Here is an 18580-nt window from a genome sequence, read left to right on the forward strand (position 1 = left end):
AGGTGGTAAATATGCTAGACTTTTGCCAGTTATGTTTTCTGCTGTAATCACCCAGCGCGGCAATGCCACGGTTGTAGAAAATAGCCATGGGCAGTACAGTTGTGTTCCAATGAGCTTTATGTACACAAAGACAAGCAGACGCAGGAGTAGGGCTGTGAACCGGACCCAGCTGATCCTTTCCCTAGCTTAGGGAAAGGGCTTGAAGATAGATTGGATCCTTAGGATGATCACTATTGTTGAAAAGCAAGGATCGCATCAAGACCTCAGAGAAAGGAACGTACCTCGGAATGAAGACTCTCCTGTCTATTTGAACATGTCCCTCTCCCTGTGCCTGCTATGTGTGTCTCTGCTCTGCACACCTACGCGCCAGCAACCTTGGTGAGGTCATGATTCCAAAGCCTTCCATACAGTCAGTTGCCAGGCACAAATGCACCGGAGAGAAGCAAGACCGTGTAGGCACCTTATTGAGGGATGACCTCAATAAGCAACTCTGCCCATCTTCAAGTGAAGAGGCTCTACCAACAAGCCTTCTTCGGTGAGTCCAGAACCATGGTAATAACGGCCAGCTCGTTACCTCCACTGACATTTAAGCAGTGGGGTGGCTCTCATTCCAAGATTTCTCCATCCAGAAGGCAGAGGGCTGGCACACATAGAATATTATTGTGTCACATTGAGAGGTTTGGTTTGTTGTTGTGTTGTTGTTGTTGTTTTGACACGCCCAAATCCTGATAGGGTGGTGGGGACTAGTGGCCAAAGGAAGAGAGAGCATGTAGCCAGGTGTATTCTGAAAATCCTATGGGAGAGAGACTGGAGATGGTGTAAGGTGGCTAGGAGCCAAGCGACTCGAGGGTACATTGCTTTTGTTGCTGTCTACACTCCCATAACAAGTAGGGCTGGTCTCTTTTCTGAGGCTGGATGTGGTCAAACAGGCTTTGGAAGGCTGCAAATGAAACAGGAAGCCCTTCATGCACATTAAACCTGGGCACTGGGCATGCAGAGCAAAGAAAAGCAGTCCTCTAACGAGGAACGAGAGACTCCCGTGTCTTTAGGGAGAACTTCTTATTCAACTTCTTGTTGAATGAGGAACTTTCAGACCAAGACAAATGCACTTGAGAGCTAAGGACAGAGGTGCTAGGCCAGGGAGATGGGCAGATGGGCAGAGATGCTTGAGAAGGGGAAGAAGGGGAAGAGATCTTTCAAGGAAAATGGTGTTATTGCAACCGAACAGTGGCTACAAAGATGTACTCTAGGGTCTGCTTCTAGCTTGCTTTCCCGCCGCCCCTGCTCTGGGTTTTTGATTAATTTCCATACAGTCCAGAGCACACACCGCCAAATCCCCACTGCTCAGTTTTTATGCTGTTCCTTCTTCTTGGGGTGCTCTTGGCTTCCTGGGTCATCATCTTCTGACTAAATGCTTTGGATGGTCAAGTCTCAGGTGCTACTTCCAGGTAGCCTTCCTTTTTTCTTTCTTTCTTTCTTTCTTTTCTTTTTTTTTTTTTTTTTTTTGATTTTTCAAGACAGGGTTTTTCTGTAGCTTTGGAGCCTGTCCTGGAACCTAGCTCTTGTAGACCAGGGTGACCTTGAACTCACAGAGATCCACCTGCCTCTGCCTCCTCAGTGCTGGGTTAAAGCCACGCACCCCCACCCAACAAGGCAGTCCTCTCAAATTGCGTTCCAAGTCTTTCCTTCTTTGCAGCTGTCTGTCTTTCATCAAAGGAGTCCTCTAGCAATCTCGCCTGGGAGCAAAGGAATGTTGAAGACAGAGCCATTTTCTAGGTATCTCTTTAATTTCTGACACACAGTGTATTATCCGGGAAGAACCCTCTAGAAGCAGAAATTGGACAATTAATCTACAAATTCAGACTGGTGTAGCTCTCCTATTTATGTGTAGTGGTCCTAGCTTATAGCTATGTAAATACTTGGCATCCTATACATAATGGTCTCTCTTGTCCCATCCCGTTAAGAGACAAGCCCCGCCCACTCCCTACCCCAGTCCACCGCTGAGGCAGGCCTTCCTTCTGCTTCCAGCCTGAGCTCTTGTCCTTTTCAGTCTTGCTTCCTTCTCCCCACTTCTCCCCTTCCCCCTCTCTATTTCTCTCTCTATTTCTCTCTCTCTCTATTTCTCTCTCTCTCTCTCTCTCTCTCTCTCTCTTTCTCTCCTCGTTCCCATTTTTCCCTCTCCCCTTCCATAACCCACAAAATAAACATCCAACCTCACTCTGCATGGCATGCCTATCCATCCGTCTCTCACCAGCCTCAGCTGCAGCTCTTTGTGGGACCCAGCTGCCTTCGTGGCCCACCATGGTCTCGCGCCCACTGCCGCCACTCGGGGAACGGGACCCTTTTATTTTTACCATAACGCTATATCCCCACTTCTCCACAAGTCCCAGCCAGTCTTGTTTCTGCATCAGCTCAAAATGAATGAATTCAGTCATCCCTTCATTCCCTCAGAAGCTTCTCCTCATGGTAGGAGATGCCATGAGATCTTTTACTAACATTAATGGAGGAAGCAACTGCTGAACTCTTTCCTTCCTTTCTTCCCTCTTCTCCATTGTCCTTCTTCTTTTTTTTTTTTTTGTTTTGTTTTGTTTTGTTTTTAGAGACAGGGTTTCTCTGTAGCTTTGGAGCTTGCCCTGGAACTAGCTCTTATAGACCAGGCTAGCCCAAACTCACAGAGATCCTCCTGCCTCCCGAGTGCTGGGATTAAAGGTGTATGCCAGCTTTTCTTCTCCTTCTTTACCAGTGTTGCTATGGAGCCCAGATTGATCTCAAACTTTTGACGATTCTCCGGTGTCAGCCTTTCCAGTACTGGTATCGCAGGTAGGCACCACCAAGGGCTGCCTGTTTTCTCGTAGCTCTGGCAGGACCTGGAACTCGGGGATTTCATAAGCTGGATGAAGGAACCTATAGCATTTTCCCACAACCAACCACCCTTAAACATTAGCCACTGTGGTTAACACCAGCTCCCACACGACCTGGGTTTAAAAGCACATATTGAATGAACTTAATGGTGTGTGTGTGTGTGTGTGTGTGTGTGTGTGTGTGCTGTGTATGTACCGAGAAAGGTAAGCTTGATTTGGTGGATGTTAACTCATGAACAACCAATCATCCGCATTGCCTGTGCCCTTAACTTCAAGTGACAGGCTCCATCTCCATCCCTAACAATGTCTTACTTTTTAGCTGTTGAAAATGATTCTCACATAGCCCAGGCTGGCCGCAAACTCATTATGTAGCCAAGAATGGCCTGAAACCTCTGATCTTCAGGACTTTGTCTCTTAAGTGCTGAAATCCCAGGCTTGTTTCAACCATGCTCATCAACATCTTCATCTTTAGCCTTGTAAAGAACAACAATAAGTCCCTACGTGATGGAAGGACAGGACCAATTTCAGTAAGTTCTCATCTAACCTCCATGCCTGCCCCATATATATTTCATAGTAGACAACAACATTAAAAAAAAAAACCTAGTATCGATACAGAATCAGCTTTCGACAAGGATTTTGAACTTCTTTTCCTATGCATTGACATCCTTGGTGATCTGCAACGTAAGTCTGGAAAACTGCACAACTTTTGACAAAATAAAAGGATTTCTTTACTGTGCGGGGGAGGGGGGAGGGAAGAGGAGATGGGAGGTGCGGGGGGGGGGGGGGGGGGGGGGGGGGGGAGGGGTGACATAGTGGGTGTAATCACAGCATTCAGAAGGCTGAGCTAAAAGGACTGCGGGAAATTTGGGGTGGATTTGAACCACACAGAAAGACTGTCTCAAAAACCACCCAAACAACACATACACACAAAAAAGCAATCCAAGAACATTCTGTTATTCACCAGGACAAAGATTCTAGACGCCTACTATGCTCTCAAATAAAGTTGCCACTGTATGGAAGCAAAGGGCAAGCCTCAGGTTAGCAAACCCGAGGTTGCCATACACGGTCTCAAAAGGAAACCGAACAAAATACACATAACATAAACGCAGATAGCAAAAAGTCGTAAAGAGACTCGTCTTACAATGACTATATTCTGATGAAACTTAAATTGATATTAAACTAAATTTAAAAGCCAGGTCTTCTACTCTAGCCAGGCTTCAAGTGTTCAGTAGCTGCGTAGGTCAGGGTGGCTACCATCTTGGATGACACACGTACAGAACCATTTCCGGTTTTACCCAGAAAATTCCATATGACCGCTCCGCTCAGGATCACTCTTTTACAAAATGCAGAGACTGGGGCCCAGGGAAGTAAATCAAGCTCGTTACGGGAAAGTATGGGTCTAGACCCAAGCTAGCCTACTTCGTGATATATCCCCTTCCTCCGGAAACTCTAGGATTTCCCCCCCCCCCAGCTCAAAGATTCTAACTGGTGCGGGGGGGGGGGGGCAGGGGTGGAGGGATGGGGAGGGGGTAACGCAGGTTTAGAGAGAGGTTTGTGACGGACCAGGGCTTCAGACGCTGCGCATTCCTGATCGGGTCAGGCCTGCCCTGCGGCACTAGGCACTCGGGATTAGCTCTTCTGAACAGCCCCACCTCTTCTTTCTGGAGTTGCCAGCTTTCTGCCCAGCCCAGGGGGCGCGTACATCAGGAGGCTCCCTCACTGCTTTGGGTGAGGCTAAAACGAGGAGAAAATTCCCGCTAGGGAAGAACTTCTGGTCAGAGGGGGCGTTGAAGGTAGGCAGGAAATTGACCCAGAGGTCTCCAAATCCAGCACCAGGGGCATCTGGGAACCAGGCTTCTGCCAGCCCATCAGGGAGTTGCATTTGGCGGGAATTGCATTTGCCTTCACCTGCACACCTGCAGTGTGTGTGTGTGTGTGTGTGTGTGTGTGTGTGTGCGTGTGTGTGTGTGTGGTGTTTACGTGTGTATGTGTGTGTTTATGTGGGGGTGGGGGGCTCCAGGAATTGGGTTGGAATAGGGAGCAGGAGGCGAGAGGCCGTGGGAGGGGGCGCCCGGGAGCGCCCTGACCTCGAGGGCTGTCGAGAGGCGGGGAGAATGGGGGTTGGGGGAGAAGAGGGGAGCCTGGCAGCCAATAGGAGGGAGGATCTCGTTTCAAAAGGGTTAACCCACAGCCAATGAGCGCCTGGGGGAGCGGATCCTGCTCACTCCATTCAAGAATCCCAAGTATTCAAGATGGACGGCAGGGAGTGTGGAAGGAGAAAGGGGGCGCGGGGGGAAGAACCCGATCTCTAGAGGAGCGGAGCGCCGCGGCCAGCCCATCCCGGAGCCCCGGTCCCGGCCGGCGGGTGGAGGGGCAGCTGGCGGGGGCTCGAGTCCGGCGGGGACGGAGAGAGGCTGGCGGGGTACGAGAGGGCGTGAGAAGGGGAGCGAGGCCAGGAAGGGGAGCCAAAAGGGAGGGAAAGGCAGAGAAAGAGCCCGGGAAGAAGGAGGTGGCGGGCAGAGGAACCTAAGAAGAGCGATGTGTAGGTATTGGGAGCTTGGCGCTTTCCGGTTTTCTCTCGGTGAGGGGAGGGGGTGCTCCGGCCTTTTTCTCTCCTGCTTTTTCCTCCCCTCCTCATTCTCCACTCGGAGGCATGGTCTCTATTTTTCCTTTCGAAACACTATCTGGGGAGCACCAGGCGTATCTTACCGAGGTGGCCTCACTGTCATTTTCCAATGGGGGCGTGGTGGGAAAGGGTGGGGGGCTCTAAGCCTGAGCCATCTGCCTGTCCCTGGGCTTGGGAGGGTGTGGGGACGCCGGGGGAACTTGGCGTGTGTGTTCCGAGAGCAGCCAGAGCATTGCAGGGAATTCATCACCTCTAGAACTTGTGGGATGAGCCCCACTTGCTGTAGGGGTATAGGGCTGCCTTTACCTAGTAGCGGTGGCATGTGAGGACGTGGGGATCTGTGCCTCCACCTTCCAGTTGGGGTGAATGTCGGCTGAGGGGCGAGTTGTATAGCAAGTATGGCTGAGAGTTTGCGTGTGCGTGCAAGTGCGTGTGGTCCAGCCTCGAGGTGTGGCAGGGGCACAGTTGGGTATCGAGGGGAAAGCGCCCCTCACCCCACACTTCCCAGCTGCCTCTCTCATCCCATTCACAGAACAGGGCTTTCAGGACCCTCCTGGTCTCCTCCTCCCGTCGCCATGGTTGCGGGAGGAGGTGGGGGGATTGCAGGAGGAGACAGTTAGAGCCAGCCCCTTGCCCCTGCTGCTCCAGCTAACCCCCCACCTGCCCTTTCTCTCCTTTCCACAGGCTGGGCCCCATCCCTGCTGCTCTGGCGGGCAGGGGCCGGAAGATGGTGGCCAATGAGGAGGGGGAGTGGAGAGAACTTGAGCCAGGGCCTCCCCTCCCCCATTTCCTCCTCTGTTTCTACACCCGCTTCTGGAAGGAGCTGGGGGGGTGGTTCCTAGGCCCAAGGTGGGGGAGGGGTCCTGCTGGCTGTTGTATTGCTGGTCTCCCCTCTCAGGAATGAGTTGGGCACGTGAGCTCCTAGGGACTCAGTATCCCAGCTGCCTCTCCCCTCACTCCTTTAAGGAAAGATCTGGAGACTCCTTGATGAAGAATCTTTGGCTGCCCTGAAGCTTACTGGTTAGTCTTGTCTTTGTCCTTTTGCCCCATGTTGGCCTGGTCCAGTTCCCAACTGGCTTGCCCAACTCCAGGAGCAGAGAGGCCTGGCGACTGACCCAAGCGGGCCTTGGTTTCCGTCCATTGGAACTGTGCAAACTGGGGCAGGGCCCCGTGTTTGCAGATTACAAGAACAAACTCTGTCTGGGAAGGCGGGAAAGAACCTCTCCTGCTTCCTGAGGGGGTGGGAGGAGGCTGGAGGGGGAAGCCCAGAGGAAGAGCTCCCAGTGGAATTCAGTCCTCCATTCCCCCCCCCTCCGCTTGTTGCAGTGGAAAGTGGGGGGGTCTCCCTGAGGCTGCTCTACCATCTGGATCCACAGAGGAGTCGCCTCCCAGCCTCTGTCCCTTTGGTCCAAACTGTAGCTGGTTTCTGGTCATTAGCTCTGGCTGGCTCCCTAGTCCCGGGATTGAGTGTGAAGACTCAGATACTGAATGTGGGGGTAACAGGAAATTTGTCTTCTAATCCCACCATCCAGGAAAGCTTATCCTTAACTCAAGAGCCAAATCACTGACCATCTGGCTTAACACCATAGATTAGCTTAACATCCATAGATTGCTTTGAAGACCTCGGAAAGGAAACCGTGCTTGCACCCCCAGATCTGGGAGCTTCTCTTGCCCCGGTACCTGTAGCTGTAATCCCATTCCTCTGGTCCTGGAGGTCCACCACCTGATACATCACCTTAAGACCTCCAGGGCTCCTTTGTCGAAAATTAAGAAGTTAACTTTAGACTGGAGACGAGTCAGAAGGTGGCAGGCGAACAGGCAGCCTGCTATGGTCACCTGGACTACTTAGAAAACAAGCCGGTTATTTCCTTCGAGGAAGAGAGGAAGGCGGAGCCCAGGGGCCCGGAGGAGGCAGGGCCGGCATGCCTTCGCTGCTGGCCGGAGCTCTTTTCACATTGTGCTACTGTCCTCACCTGTAACGAGCAGTGCAATGTTAAAAGGGCATCGGCCTTGTAGTGCTACCCAGTGCCGGCGGCCTCCTCCGCATAGCTGTCCTCTCTCCCGTCTGGGCGCCAGTCAGCTACCCTGGTGAAAACTTGGGTTAACGAGCCATTTACATGTGCAATCCCTTGGCTAGACATGGCAGGCGTCCCCATAGCAAGAGCGCTAGAGAAGTTTAAGCTGTTTGGCTAAGGCTATTGCGCTCATAAGTTAGGACTCCGTCCGGAGCCCAAGAAGAAGGTACCCATCTATTTTGTCAGGAGAGATTTGAACTGAGGGAGTGAAAGGTTTTGATGCCACCTGCTGGTTGTGTGAGGGTGTCCTCTGAAGTCTTCCGCTCTAAGGATAAGCCTGGGAGCAGCTCCTTAAGTGAAGAAGGTCTGAGTTTTCAGACAAAGCTTAGGGTGGACAGTTGGTGAAGTAGGGAGAAGTGTCATGGGGCCCACAGAAGACCTCTGGGAATGAGGGGTACACAGGAAAGGAAAGGACCAAGAAGAAAGGAGAGTTGCCTAGGCAGAGGCTTCAGTATCCCTAGTGTCCTCTGCCTCTTGTTATGGGAAGGAGGTCTCTGCATCTGAAATTTTCAGCATGACCTCTGGACCATACATATCACTTGATGGTGATGGCTCTTGGGGGCAGACCTGCCTGGGCACCCAAGATCTGGACAGCATTAGTTAGGTCTTAAAAGATTAATCTGAGCCAGGCCCAGAGTCTTCACATGCTCCACAACCATGCCATTTACTTTTCTGTCTTTCACAGGACTCTCCTTCAGCAGTTTTGAGCTTGCTCTGGTGCGGGAAATGCAACCAAGAGACAGAATTGAGTCTCTACTCATGTTTAAGGACAGAAGATAATTGGTATCAGTGAAACCGCACAATGGGTCAGACAAGCTTTCTTTGGCCCCAACACTCAGATGTTTCTGGCTTGTGTTTGCCCAGTTCTTTGTCCTGCCCACGGTCTCTCCAGTCTGATGTTAACAGTATTTAAGATAGTATAGGTAACTCTGAATCCATGAGTTCAAGCTGTTAAAGTTATGAGTCTTCCTGGGCATAGTGGTACATGCCCTTAATACCAGCACTTGGGAGGCAGGTAAAACCAAGTGAGCCAGAGACTAGCTCTAAAAAGGAAATTCCAGGCAAGCCAGAGCTACATAGTGAGACCATTTGCCTGTGGGCCCTTCCCCCAAACAACAGCTTCTTGTCTGGCACAAAACAAACAGCTATTTGGCAGTATCTACTTTTTAAGTTTTTGGGGTATGGATGTGGCTCGGTAGAGAGAGAGCTTGTCAGGCATTCACAACATAAAGCCAGATATGGTAAAGCAAACTTGTAATCCCAACACTATCAAGGTGGAGGCAGGAGGATCCCATGTTCAAAGTCACATAGCAAGTTAGAAGGCCAGCCTAGACTATAGAAGACAGTCATTTGTCCATGCTTCTGTGGTGTCCTTGATCAGCCTGTGGACCGTGAGCCCCTTGGCAAACCTATCTTCAAAAAATAACATTATCGTTCATAACAGCAAAATTACAATTATGAAGCAACAAAAGTAATGGTCGGGGTCACCACAACATGAACCGCATTAAGACATTGAGAACCACTGTTACAAGGTTGCGATTCTCCCATTTTGAACTTTTATGTACTCTTACACTTCTAGCCACGTAGAAACACAGTTTCCTCAGAGTAGCTAAGTGTGTGCCACGTCACATGGTTCTGTATGAATCTACGGCGAAGCCATCCCTGACCCTTCAAATCTAGGTGAAGTTCCTCCTCAGCTTCCCCTGTACTACAGTCCTTATCTTCTGTTGAGGTCACCTAGCTTCCTTCTAACCACTGAGCAGGAAAAAAAAAAAAAACAAGTTGTCAGGCCATGGCTAGCTTCCTTGTGCAACCCTGGAGATCAACACAATGCCTGGCAAGTAAAACGTACCTATAAGTATTTGCAATGCCCATGAGATGATCTGGAAATAAGGATGTAACTTAAGAGATTTTTACCGCACATATATGGTCTTCCCCTGTGGGGGCTGAGCGCCTCCAAATCAACATTTCACTTCAGTGCACGCCAACCACGTTCCTTAGATCACACTTCTGTGTTTATGCTATAGTTTTGAGCTATATCCGACTCCTGTTACACTACCAGCCGAGTCTCAGCCCATAGATTTTCATTTTAGCCTCAAGGGTATCCATGAGTTGATTAAAACATTCTAGGACTAGGCATAACAAAACAAGAAGATGCAAGAAACTGGAACCCACCAAGTTGTGGAATAAGTTTGCACTAGCTGCTTATCCTGAGTCCAGATTAAAAAGTAGCCTCCTTAGGGGGAAGTCTTGGGATCCGGAAACAGGTGCTACCCATGGACAAGCTCACCAAAACCATGCCTCATAATTCCCTGCTTGTGAAACAGGTGGAGAATCTTGACACAAAGTGACTACTGCCTCCTAGGGGGTGTTTTAAAAAAAGAGACCCTTGCTGGTGCCTATTGGGACAGTACGGGACCCACACCTATGGAAGGAAAGCCAGCACAGTACCTCAGTTGCTTTTCCCCTTTTTATTAAAAATAGACCCAAACACTTTATGTATCATACAAAAGTTTCGTTCGCTGGTGGCAGTCACTGGAAAGACTGGTCCCGCAGCGCCGATGATCCACCGCCTCCAAGGGACTGGGTCCCAGAGAGCAGTGGCTGAGCCTTGGGGAATGCCCGTAAAGACTGCTCTCTCTGGCAACAGCCAGCCAGGGGTGGGGGCTGTTCTTGGGGCAGCTTTCCCCACCCCACCCAATGGCAAAGATTAGATACTTAAAAGTGCCTCTGTAGTGCCAAGGTAAACAGCGGAGTGAAATGGGAACCCCTGCAACTGATTTCCCAGGGTCTAGGGTTTGTGTTTTTTCCTTCTATTGGCCCCATCTCTAGTCCTTTTTTTTTAGACCAAGAATGGGGTTGAGTAAACTACCCTCAGACTCTGGGGCCCTGATATCTGAGACCAAAATTTCACTCCAACCTAAGTCTCTGCTATTCTGTGGTCTAGCCCCACCACCAGGGGTTTGTCCTGGTTATTCAAAAAAAAGGCGGATCAAAGGTTGATAACTCCTAGTCCTATCTGCCTGAGTTCACACCCTGCCATCACTCTGTTTTCAGTGCTGTTAGCGTCTCCTCTCCCCAGTTTCGTATTTCCCTGACTGCTACCCGCTCCTGAGCCTTCACTACCCCTGGGGTATCGCAGGCTCCGGTTCCAAGGGGACCTGGTACTGCTGCGGTGGGGGGAGGGAGGCGGTGGTCGTTTGGAGCCAGGTTTCCCCAGGGGTGGGCAGTACTCATGCTGGTGTGGACTGCTCACGGGGCCAGGGGACTGGTGTGAGAAGGTGGGGCATGCGGAGGAGGGTCCCAGCCTGCTGAGCCCCCCTCAGTCCCAGCCGTTGTCCTTCACCATGTGTGACATCTCAATGATGTACTTCCCTTCTTTGTATTTCTGGCTGGTCTCAAAGGCTTGTTCCTGGTGGGGAGTAAGATGGTGACCATGGGAAAAGGGTGTCTTCCACCTCCAGGCTCCTCTTCCCACACCTAGGCCAACCCGGTTCCAAGCTCCCTCTGTGGACCATGCAAAAGCCTGGTGTCTGCGCACTGGGTCTGGAGAGCAGTGAGGACAATCTAGGAAGCGGCTCTCCTCAAATACTTACATATTTCCAGCCCAGTGTGGTCTTGCAGCTTTCGCAGAAAATGTCAGCTACCGAGTGGAGTCCTGTGAGCAGGAGGCGCTGTTCAGCTGGCCCACAACCCACGTTGACCCTGTCTCGGGAAACAAGGACCCAGCACACAGTAGGGTTGCTCTGTCAGTCCCAACCTACCCAGAAGGATTTCTACCGGGGGGGGGGGGGGATGACTAGAGCATCCACCCCTTTAGGATCAGTGCTTGGGCCTTCTTTGACCCCGCACAACTTAAGACTGCTTTTCTGATCCTTTTGAAGGCTTACCCCCATTTTGCAAAGAGAAAAGCTGCCGTAGCACAAGCAAACACACGCGCGCGCGCGCGCGCACACACACACACACACACACACACAAAGAAAGAGGTAGACTCACACGGAGTTAAACAGGTAGGCCCGGCCATGGCTCCCTTGGAAGGACTGTGGAAACAGGACAGACAGTGACCACTGGGTATGCCTCAACCCCACTGCCTAGATCCCGCTGGAGTGGCGGGAGACCTCAGGTGCTCCCATTGTCTCGGAGGGAAAGCCCGGGGAGGCAGGCGGCGGGCCCTCGCTTCGGCGTTACCTTGGAAATAAGCTCATCGTGTTTGGCCAGATGTGCTCGACAGTGGACACAGCTGTAAGTACGGTGGCAGCGGGGAAGGTAGCTGCGGAAAGTCTTGGTGGGTAGACAGGCAGGGGCCGGGCCAGGGTCACAGCTGGGCATGACGGGCTGGAGGACGATGCCCTGGCGGGCTGGAGGGGCTGGTGCCGTGCAGCCCCCGCAGAGACGGTCGCAGGTAAAGCAGCGGAGCAGGTTGGCTAGAGCCGTGTTTCAGGACGGTAGAAGTGTGGGGGGGCTGCCCGGCCAGGGCCCCCCCAGACGAGAACCAGATAGAAATGGAAATCACCTGGTAAGAAACGAAGGTTCGTCAGGGGGGAGATGTGACCTCATGAGGAGCCGCTCTTGAGCAGTTAAAGAAGATGGGGCTCAGCTCACCTGGACCCTCGCACCTTCCCCATCGCCATCAGCCCTCGGCTTCCCATTGCACTTTCTGTCCCCTAGAGTCCCATTCTGTTCTGGCAGCGGTTCCAGGCGTCTTGTGCCATGGCCAGGGAGTTGGTACCTCTTGCTCTCAAGAGGCAGCAGCAGCCTCCAGCATTTTCCACTGAGAGCAGCCTTCTGGCACAGACACTGCCTTAGAAGCAACATTACCTGCAGAGACTCCCCTGTGTCCAGTTCTGTGAGAAACTGCCCCCCCCCACCTGGGCTCAGAACCTTATCAAAGTGAAGTGCTCCTGAGTTGCGGTTGTCGGTTTTGTTTTTGTTTTTTTTTTTTTCTCTCTCAGGGCCTCTGTTGGCAATACAATTGGCCCACATTTGGGGAAAGAAGGGAGGAGGAACAGGGAGATGGGTACACACACACCCCACTTAGCCCTCTCCTGGAGTTATCCTGAGCCCTGGAACTCCACATAACTTGGTAGCTTGGTAGCTTCTTCAGTATCCCAGACCTTACACGTTGGCTGTTCCTCGGTCCTGCATCCTGAGCTACACATCTCAGGCTAGAGGGAGCACTTGCTGTCTTCCTAGCCTCTGGCCCTCCATCAGGTCTCACCACTGTTTACTTACTGTGAGCATAGCTCTTGAGTTAAAGACAGGCATCTAGCCCTAGGAGAAAACTTATCTTTCTCCCATCAAGCCTGACAGCTGGACCCGTGGCAGAGGGACAGTACATCGGACCAGACTCCTGGGCTAAGCCAGCCAGTGTGGCATCGTGTGAGAGCAACATTAATGGGAAACAACCCGGTAAGGGGACTCCTTATTTTTTAAGAGCTGGGCTTTGGGGCACAAGGCAGAAAATGGCAAACACTGGTGACTGGGCAACAGCACGTGAAATAATTGCAGGGTTCTGATTAAGAATCTTGAGACGCTGGTATCTGCTCACCCTCCAGTCCCAATGTGGCTGAGGGTACTGCAGGCAGGGGATAAGGAGGGAGGTGTCCTCTGGTAACTCCGATAAGCAGGTGAGGTGCCCTATCCTGCAGCTGTGGGTGGGGTAGCCTGTGTCTCCTTCGGAGATGCCCGCTAACTGCTCTAGTGATGCTGGACCACCAAGCAGAGGAGACCACCAAGCAGAGGAGGCAACTCCAGTTGCCAGGACAAACTGGGCTGATCTCCTGCCCTTTGTGGTGGCCATAAGCACCCCAACTGTTCTGTTCTCTTCAAGGGCTTGCCATGCAGTCTTTTCACAAATCCCCTTGAGTGAGACCATCTATCTTCAGTTTCTGGTTCTCGACCGTTGGCTGGGTCCCAGGAAAACACCTTGGGCCAAATTCAGGGTGACATTGTGTTCTGGCCCTCCTTACTGTACATTTCAGTGTCACTTTCTTGATCTGCCTTCAACTTTGCCTTCAAGTTCCCCTCAAGGTTCCACCTTTAAACACCTCCTTCAAGGGACTAGGAGAAGCCAGGTTTGCCCTCTCCCTCTATCTTCTGCTCCTTCCCCATCCCTGTCCTTCCGTCATTGTCACGCCTCCCTCCCTGTCCCCTGCTTCTCAGTCCAGCAGAGGAGAAGCTGCAAAAAAAGGCCAAAAAAAAAATCCCAAGGAGGAGAGTTGGGGTCCTTTCCTCTCCCATCTCTGCCATCTCTCGTCATAGGGTGACACTAATCAGACAAATGACTGGGGGCAGAAAAAAAACAACAAAGGTGAGTGCTGGGAAGAGGACGATCCGTGATGCTGAGCTGGGGCTGGACTGTAGGGGGTGGGGGGAGCAGAAGGGCTCGCAACTGGGAAAACTGGCAGCGGACGCCAGAAGTGATGAGGCAGAGGCCGATGGGACCAAGTGCGAATCCAGTGCCTCCCGGGAATTAAAAAAGGGGAGGGGGACTTGCGCCCACATTGGGTATATTCAATCGCTTTGAGGTTCTACCTCCCCCTGGGCCAGCATTTTCAGTATGGTATGGTCCGAATGATGAGCAGAGCAGCCAGCTTCCAGGGCGGGCTTTGGGGGTCTGCACCAGCAGCAAAAACAATCAACAGTGATGTCTGAAGCTTGGAGCCGAAGTTGCCGGGAAATAAGTGCGAGAGAATCGTCAGAGCTTGGGGAAGGATGGAGAAGCCGAGAGAGGAGCGGAGGCGCCAGGGAGGGGGAAGGGAGGACAAAGGGTGCATGAATAATGCTTTTGCAAAGGGGAGAAAGCAACACGCAGTAGGAAGAGAAGATTGGCAAAGGGGAAAAATTGATTTGGAGAAGGGCTGTCCCCTCACCTTGAGGTCTGCTCCAGAGATCTCCGTTTATCTCTTTCAATCCCTCTGTTCTCTCTTCTCTCTTCTCTTTCCGCTCCTTCAGTAGGGAAGGGGATGGGATTGGGTCGTTGGGGGTTTGAGGACTGGGACTGCAGGCTGGACAGCTGCTGGGGGCCAGAGGTGGCCTCTTGTTCTGTACCTCGGTCTGTGGGTAAATGTGACTGTGTGTTGTGGAACTGCATCATAACACTGTGACTCATCCAACCCCCCACCCCCCTCACCTCCCACGTCAGAGCAGGGCTGGGAGACACAGGAGGCGGGTTGGGAGGGAGGGAGGAAGGGAGGGAGGGGGCAGGCATCGAGGGACTGGGCTAGAGGAGTGATGATAGGGAGTGGAGGCAGAGGGATGGCTGGTTTTGGGGTGTGGAGGCTGGTGATAGGCAAAAGAGGAGGTGGTTGTTAAGGAGCACGGCCCTGTGACCAAGGAAACTGAACCTGAGGGAAGGGCAGGGATGGAGTTAGGGAGGCAGGGCTGGGGAAGTGAGAGATAGAGAGCGAGAGCCAGGAAGTACACACACACACACACACACACACACACACACACACACACACTCGACAGGATACATTTTTCCACTTCAACTCTGACATCAGCTCTGATGTAGGCTAAAGGAGGATATACTAATTGTCATGGATGACAAACTGGGCTCTCCAGTGTGCTCAGTACTGAGCACTTGGAAGCTTTAGCATCTCAGTGTAATGCCTCCCAAAGAAGCCATAGGTCAAATATGACACCTTGCACCCAGGAAGTTCTTACCAACTACTGCCTCCAAAATAACGTGTGCTGCGAATGGAGATGTCTATAGGACATAGGGTCTTGACTGGACTGCAGACTTTTGGAGGTAGGTCCTCGGGGAAACCTCTCTGCACCCCAAGACCGCATCATCTAGTGTAAAACCCTGCACGTAGGAGAGACTTACAGAACAGGGCTTGCTTGCATCTTCAGGCAACGGCCAAGTGTCTGGCTTTGATCTCAAAGACTCCTGAGTCGAAATCTTAGCTCTGCCAATTATTCACCAGGAACCACGGGCAAGTGACTAATCCTCCTGCGCCACACAGCTCTTCGGTTCAGTGAAGCTAATGATATTTTACCTCACGGAGAAGTGACTGAGAGAGATAGCATGTACATTTCCAAAGGAGTGCCTCACACACAATAGGCACTAAGTAATGAGTGATGTGGTTTTCTTTTGTTCCCTTTTTGGGAACTTTTTAAGCTGGCGTCCAAATTGGAGAGTTTTGTTAGGAATGAGTTAGTGTTACTTCGGAACAGCGTTCTCCATGTGGGCAAAGAGGCAAGCAGAAGGACTGCCAGTTCCAGGCCAGCCTGGGCTTCATGGTGACATCAGCAATAGAGAGCCCCAAACCAATACAAACAAAAACATTCTCAATTCATAACCCCTAAGCCTAGAGAATATGTACTATTAAATTTTTGATCTTTCAAGAGACATAATGCCAAATTTTTGCCTTGTAGAAAGATTACATTTTTTTTAAAAAATCAGCTTTCAGTTAAAATTCATCTGATTTAGAATACTTCCCATGTAGTACAGAACCGTGTCACTAAAACATGGACCCAGGATACGTCACCAACACAAGACAAACCCTCCCTTTCTTTGGTTTGATTTGCTTTTCACAGAGGATACCTTTCTGAATATGAAAACTGTGGGTCGAGGCAGGGACTATGGGCAATGAGAGATGCTGCTAGCTGGCTAAGGAGAGAAGGGGGTTCTGGATATTCAATCGAGAACAAGTCTTGGGTCAGTTAATTCTGAAAAGACAATGTGTGTATCATGAGGGTCTGGATGTGAGAAGAACTGTAAGGAAGACAAAGAAGCTGAGTTGAGAGGATCCCAGTTAGAGGCCATCCTGAACTACACAGTGAGTTTCAGGCCATTCTGGGCTAGTATGTGAGACTCTGTCTCAGACAGACAGGCTGGCTATGAAGGTGCATGCCTGTAACCCCAGCATTTCATAGGTAGAGATAGGAGGAGCAGGCATTCAAGGCTCTCAGAAAAACAAAATCCAGAGGGAGAGGTGGAGAGGGGCAGGGGAAGTTTTGTCTGGGCAACAGAAATTAGAGGAAATACGGGCGCTGTAGAGAGGCTCAGCAGGTAAATGCACTTGCTGCCAACGCCTTCCTGAAATCCGAGTTCAATCTCCAGACAGAATCTATGAAATAGGACAGAGACAACTTTGAAATGTTGCTCTCTGGCGTCTACATGCCCATTGTGGCCACTGCCACCCCCGACATCATCGCCAGCGTCACACACAATATTAGATAGATCAGACAAAGGAGAAAGGAAAACTAGGGGGAGGATGAGTGTGAGGAACCAGCCTTGAGAGAAAAGGGAAGGTCCTTAGGGCATGGACTTAAAGCAGGTAGCCAAAAGGATATCCATCAATTTAAATCAACAGAAGAAAATGATCAAAGATTTAGCTGGAGAGGAGAAGGAGTGAGACACAGACAGGAGGGGTTGGTGGTGAGGTGGAGATGGCAGGAGTGTCTAGTGAGACTGGAAATGACAAGAGAGTGGGCAAGCACTGACAATTGGTACGCTCTGTCCTTTTTCTGTATTTAAGAGAAGTGGAGAGCCATCTCAAAGGGAGGAGAGGGCTCTTCCTAAAGTCAGCTTGAGGTGGTTATGCAATATCCATATAAAGATGACCTTCAGGTAACTGGGAGACATCACCTTGAGGGAGTGTGTGGAGGCAAAGAAGACTCGGGAGAATGTGTTCCAAAGAAAGGATGAGCTCCTTCGGGAGGCTACAAGTTTGCTAATGAAGTCTAGTGCTAAAATTCTGAAGAATGGTAAAGGATCAGCCTATGCCTAATAGTTCATTAAAAAGCTAATGTCTGGAGCAGAGAAAAATGTAGACCTCAATAAAAATCAATACAATGTAAAAAAAAAAAAGCTAATGTCTGCATGGTGAATAAATGAAATAACTAAAGCAAATCCCCAAAGAAAAGGGTGAGAGGTGACAACTTACCTGCCTGAAAACTGAGCGCTACATAGGGCCAGGAAGAGAAAGGTAGACCAGAAAGCCTTTAATCCCAGGACTCAAGAGGCAGAGGCAGGCAGATCTCTGTGAGTTCGAGGCCAGCCTGGTACACAGAGTGAGTTCCAGGACAGCCAAGGCTACACAAAAAACCCTATCTCAAAAACCAAATCAAAACAATGAGAGAGAGAGAGAAAGAGAGAGAGAGAGAGAGAGAGAGAGAGAGAGAGAGAGAGAGAGAAAGAAATAAAGAGAAAGAAGCAGTACCTGTAATGACAGTTACCATAACTACCGCACAGGTTCTAGCTGGAATTAAACGAACATGTATACTCTGCACCTGCGCAGTCATGGAACAATACCTAACAGCTAAAACCAAGCAATTGTTTGCCCATTATTATAAATGGATCCAACTCCATAAGTTCTTGGTTTGAATCTGTTTTAGTTACATTTCTCATTGCTATGATGAAATACTTGACACAAAAGCAACTGGAAGGAGTTTCTCTTTTGACACACGGTTCGGGAGGCAGAGTCCATCGGCACAGGGAGGCTGCAGCAATGGGAACCACTACTAGCTGTGGTGTTGGAACCTTGCTCACATCTGGCCAGATGAGGAAGCAGACAGAGTGCTTTTTCCTCTTCCGATTCAGCCCAGGACCCCAGGCCCGGAACGGTGCTGCCCACTTTCAGAGTGAATCTTCCCTCTTCGGTCTCACGCTCTTCTGAATTCCTTTCACAGACACACCCAAAAGAGCGCCTCACTGGTGTTGTTCACAGGGTTTACTAATCCAATCAAGCTGGAAAACGGCCGGGCGGTGGTGGCGCACACCTTTAATCCCAGCACTTGGGAGGCAGAGGCAGGCGGATCTCTGTGAGTTCTAGACCAGCCTGGTCTACAAGAGCTAGTTCCAGGACAGGCTCCAAAACCACAGAGAAACCCTGTCTCAAAAAAGCAAAAAAAAAAAAAAAAAAAAAAAAAAGCTGGAAAACGAAGTTAACCACCAAGAAGCCAACCTCTAAGCCTCATAGTGGTGCACACTTTAAACCCAGTACTCTGGAGGCAGAGGCAGGTGGATCTCTGTTGAGGCTAGCCTGGTCTATGTAGTGAGTTCCAGGACA

General features: G+C 50.7%; 1 protein-coding gene and 1 long non-coding RNA gene across 3 annotated transcripts; one reads left to right on the plus strand and one right to left on the minus strand.

Moving 5' to 3' along the window:
• Window positions 1-5082: 5082 nt before the first annotated feature.
• On the plus strand, window positions 5083-9885 carry LOC126488003 (uncharacterized). Its single transcript, XR_007588542.1, has 3 exons — window positions 5083-5403; window positions 6172-6507; window positions 8248-9885. It is a non-coding gene; the product is annotated as an uncharacterized lncRNA (long non-coding RNA).
• A 132-nt stretch (window positions 9886-10017) lies between these two features.
• Window positions 10018-17353, minus strand: Ypel4 (yippee like 4). 2 transcript variants are annotated; one of them, XM_050121131.1, is made up of 6 exons: window positions 15391-17353; window positions 14435-14618; window positions 11751-12075; window positions 11559-11602; window positions 11159-11267; window positions 10018-10974 (listed from the first exon to the last, which is right to left on the minus strand). In XM_050121131.1, the coding sequence occupies exons 3-6, from the start codon at window positions 11889-11891 to the stop codon at window positions 10885-10887; spliced, it is 384 nt and encodes a 127-aa protein (XP_049977088.1). In that variant the 5' UTR covers window positions 11892-12075; window positions 14435-14618; window positions 15391-17353; the 3' UTR covers window positions 10018-10884. The 2 variants fall into 2 exon arrangements, with proteins under 2 accessions (XP_049977088.1, XP_049977080.1); XM_050121123.1 differs by lacking the exon at window positions 15391-17353 and adding an exon at window positions 15228-15350.
• Between the last annotated feature and the right edge of the window lie 1227 nt (window positions 17354-18580).

This window comes from Alexandromys fortis, unplaced genomic scaffold, assembly GCF_014885135.2.
Source record: "Alexandromys fortis isolate MF-2015 unplaced genomic scaffold, M_Fortis_MF-2015_v1.1 scaffold_8_1_9099942, whole genome shotgun sequence".
Taxonomy (NCBI): Eukaryota; Metazoa; Chordata; class Mammalia; order Rodentia; family Cricetidae; genus Alexandromys; species Alexandromys fortis.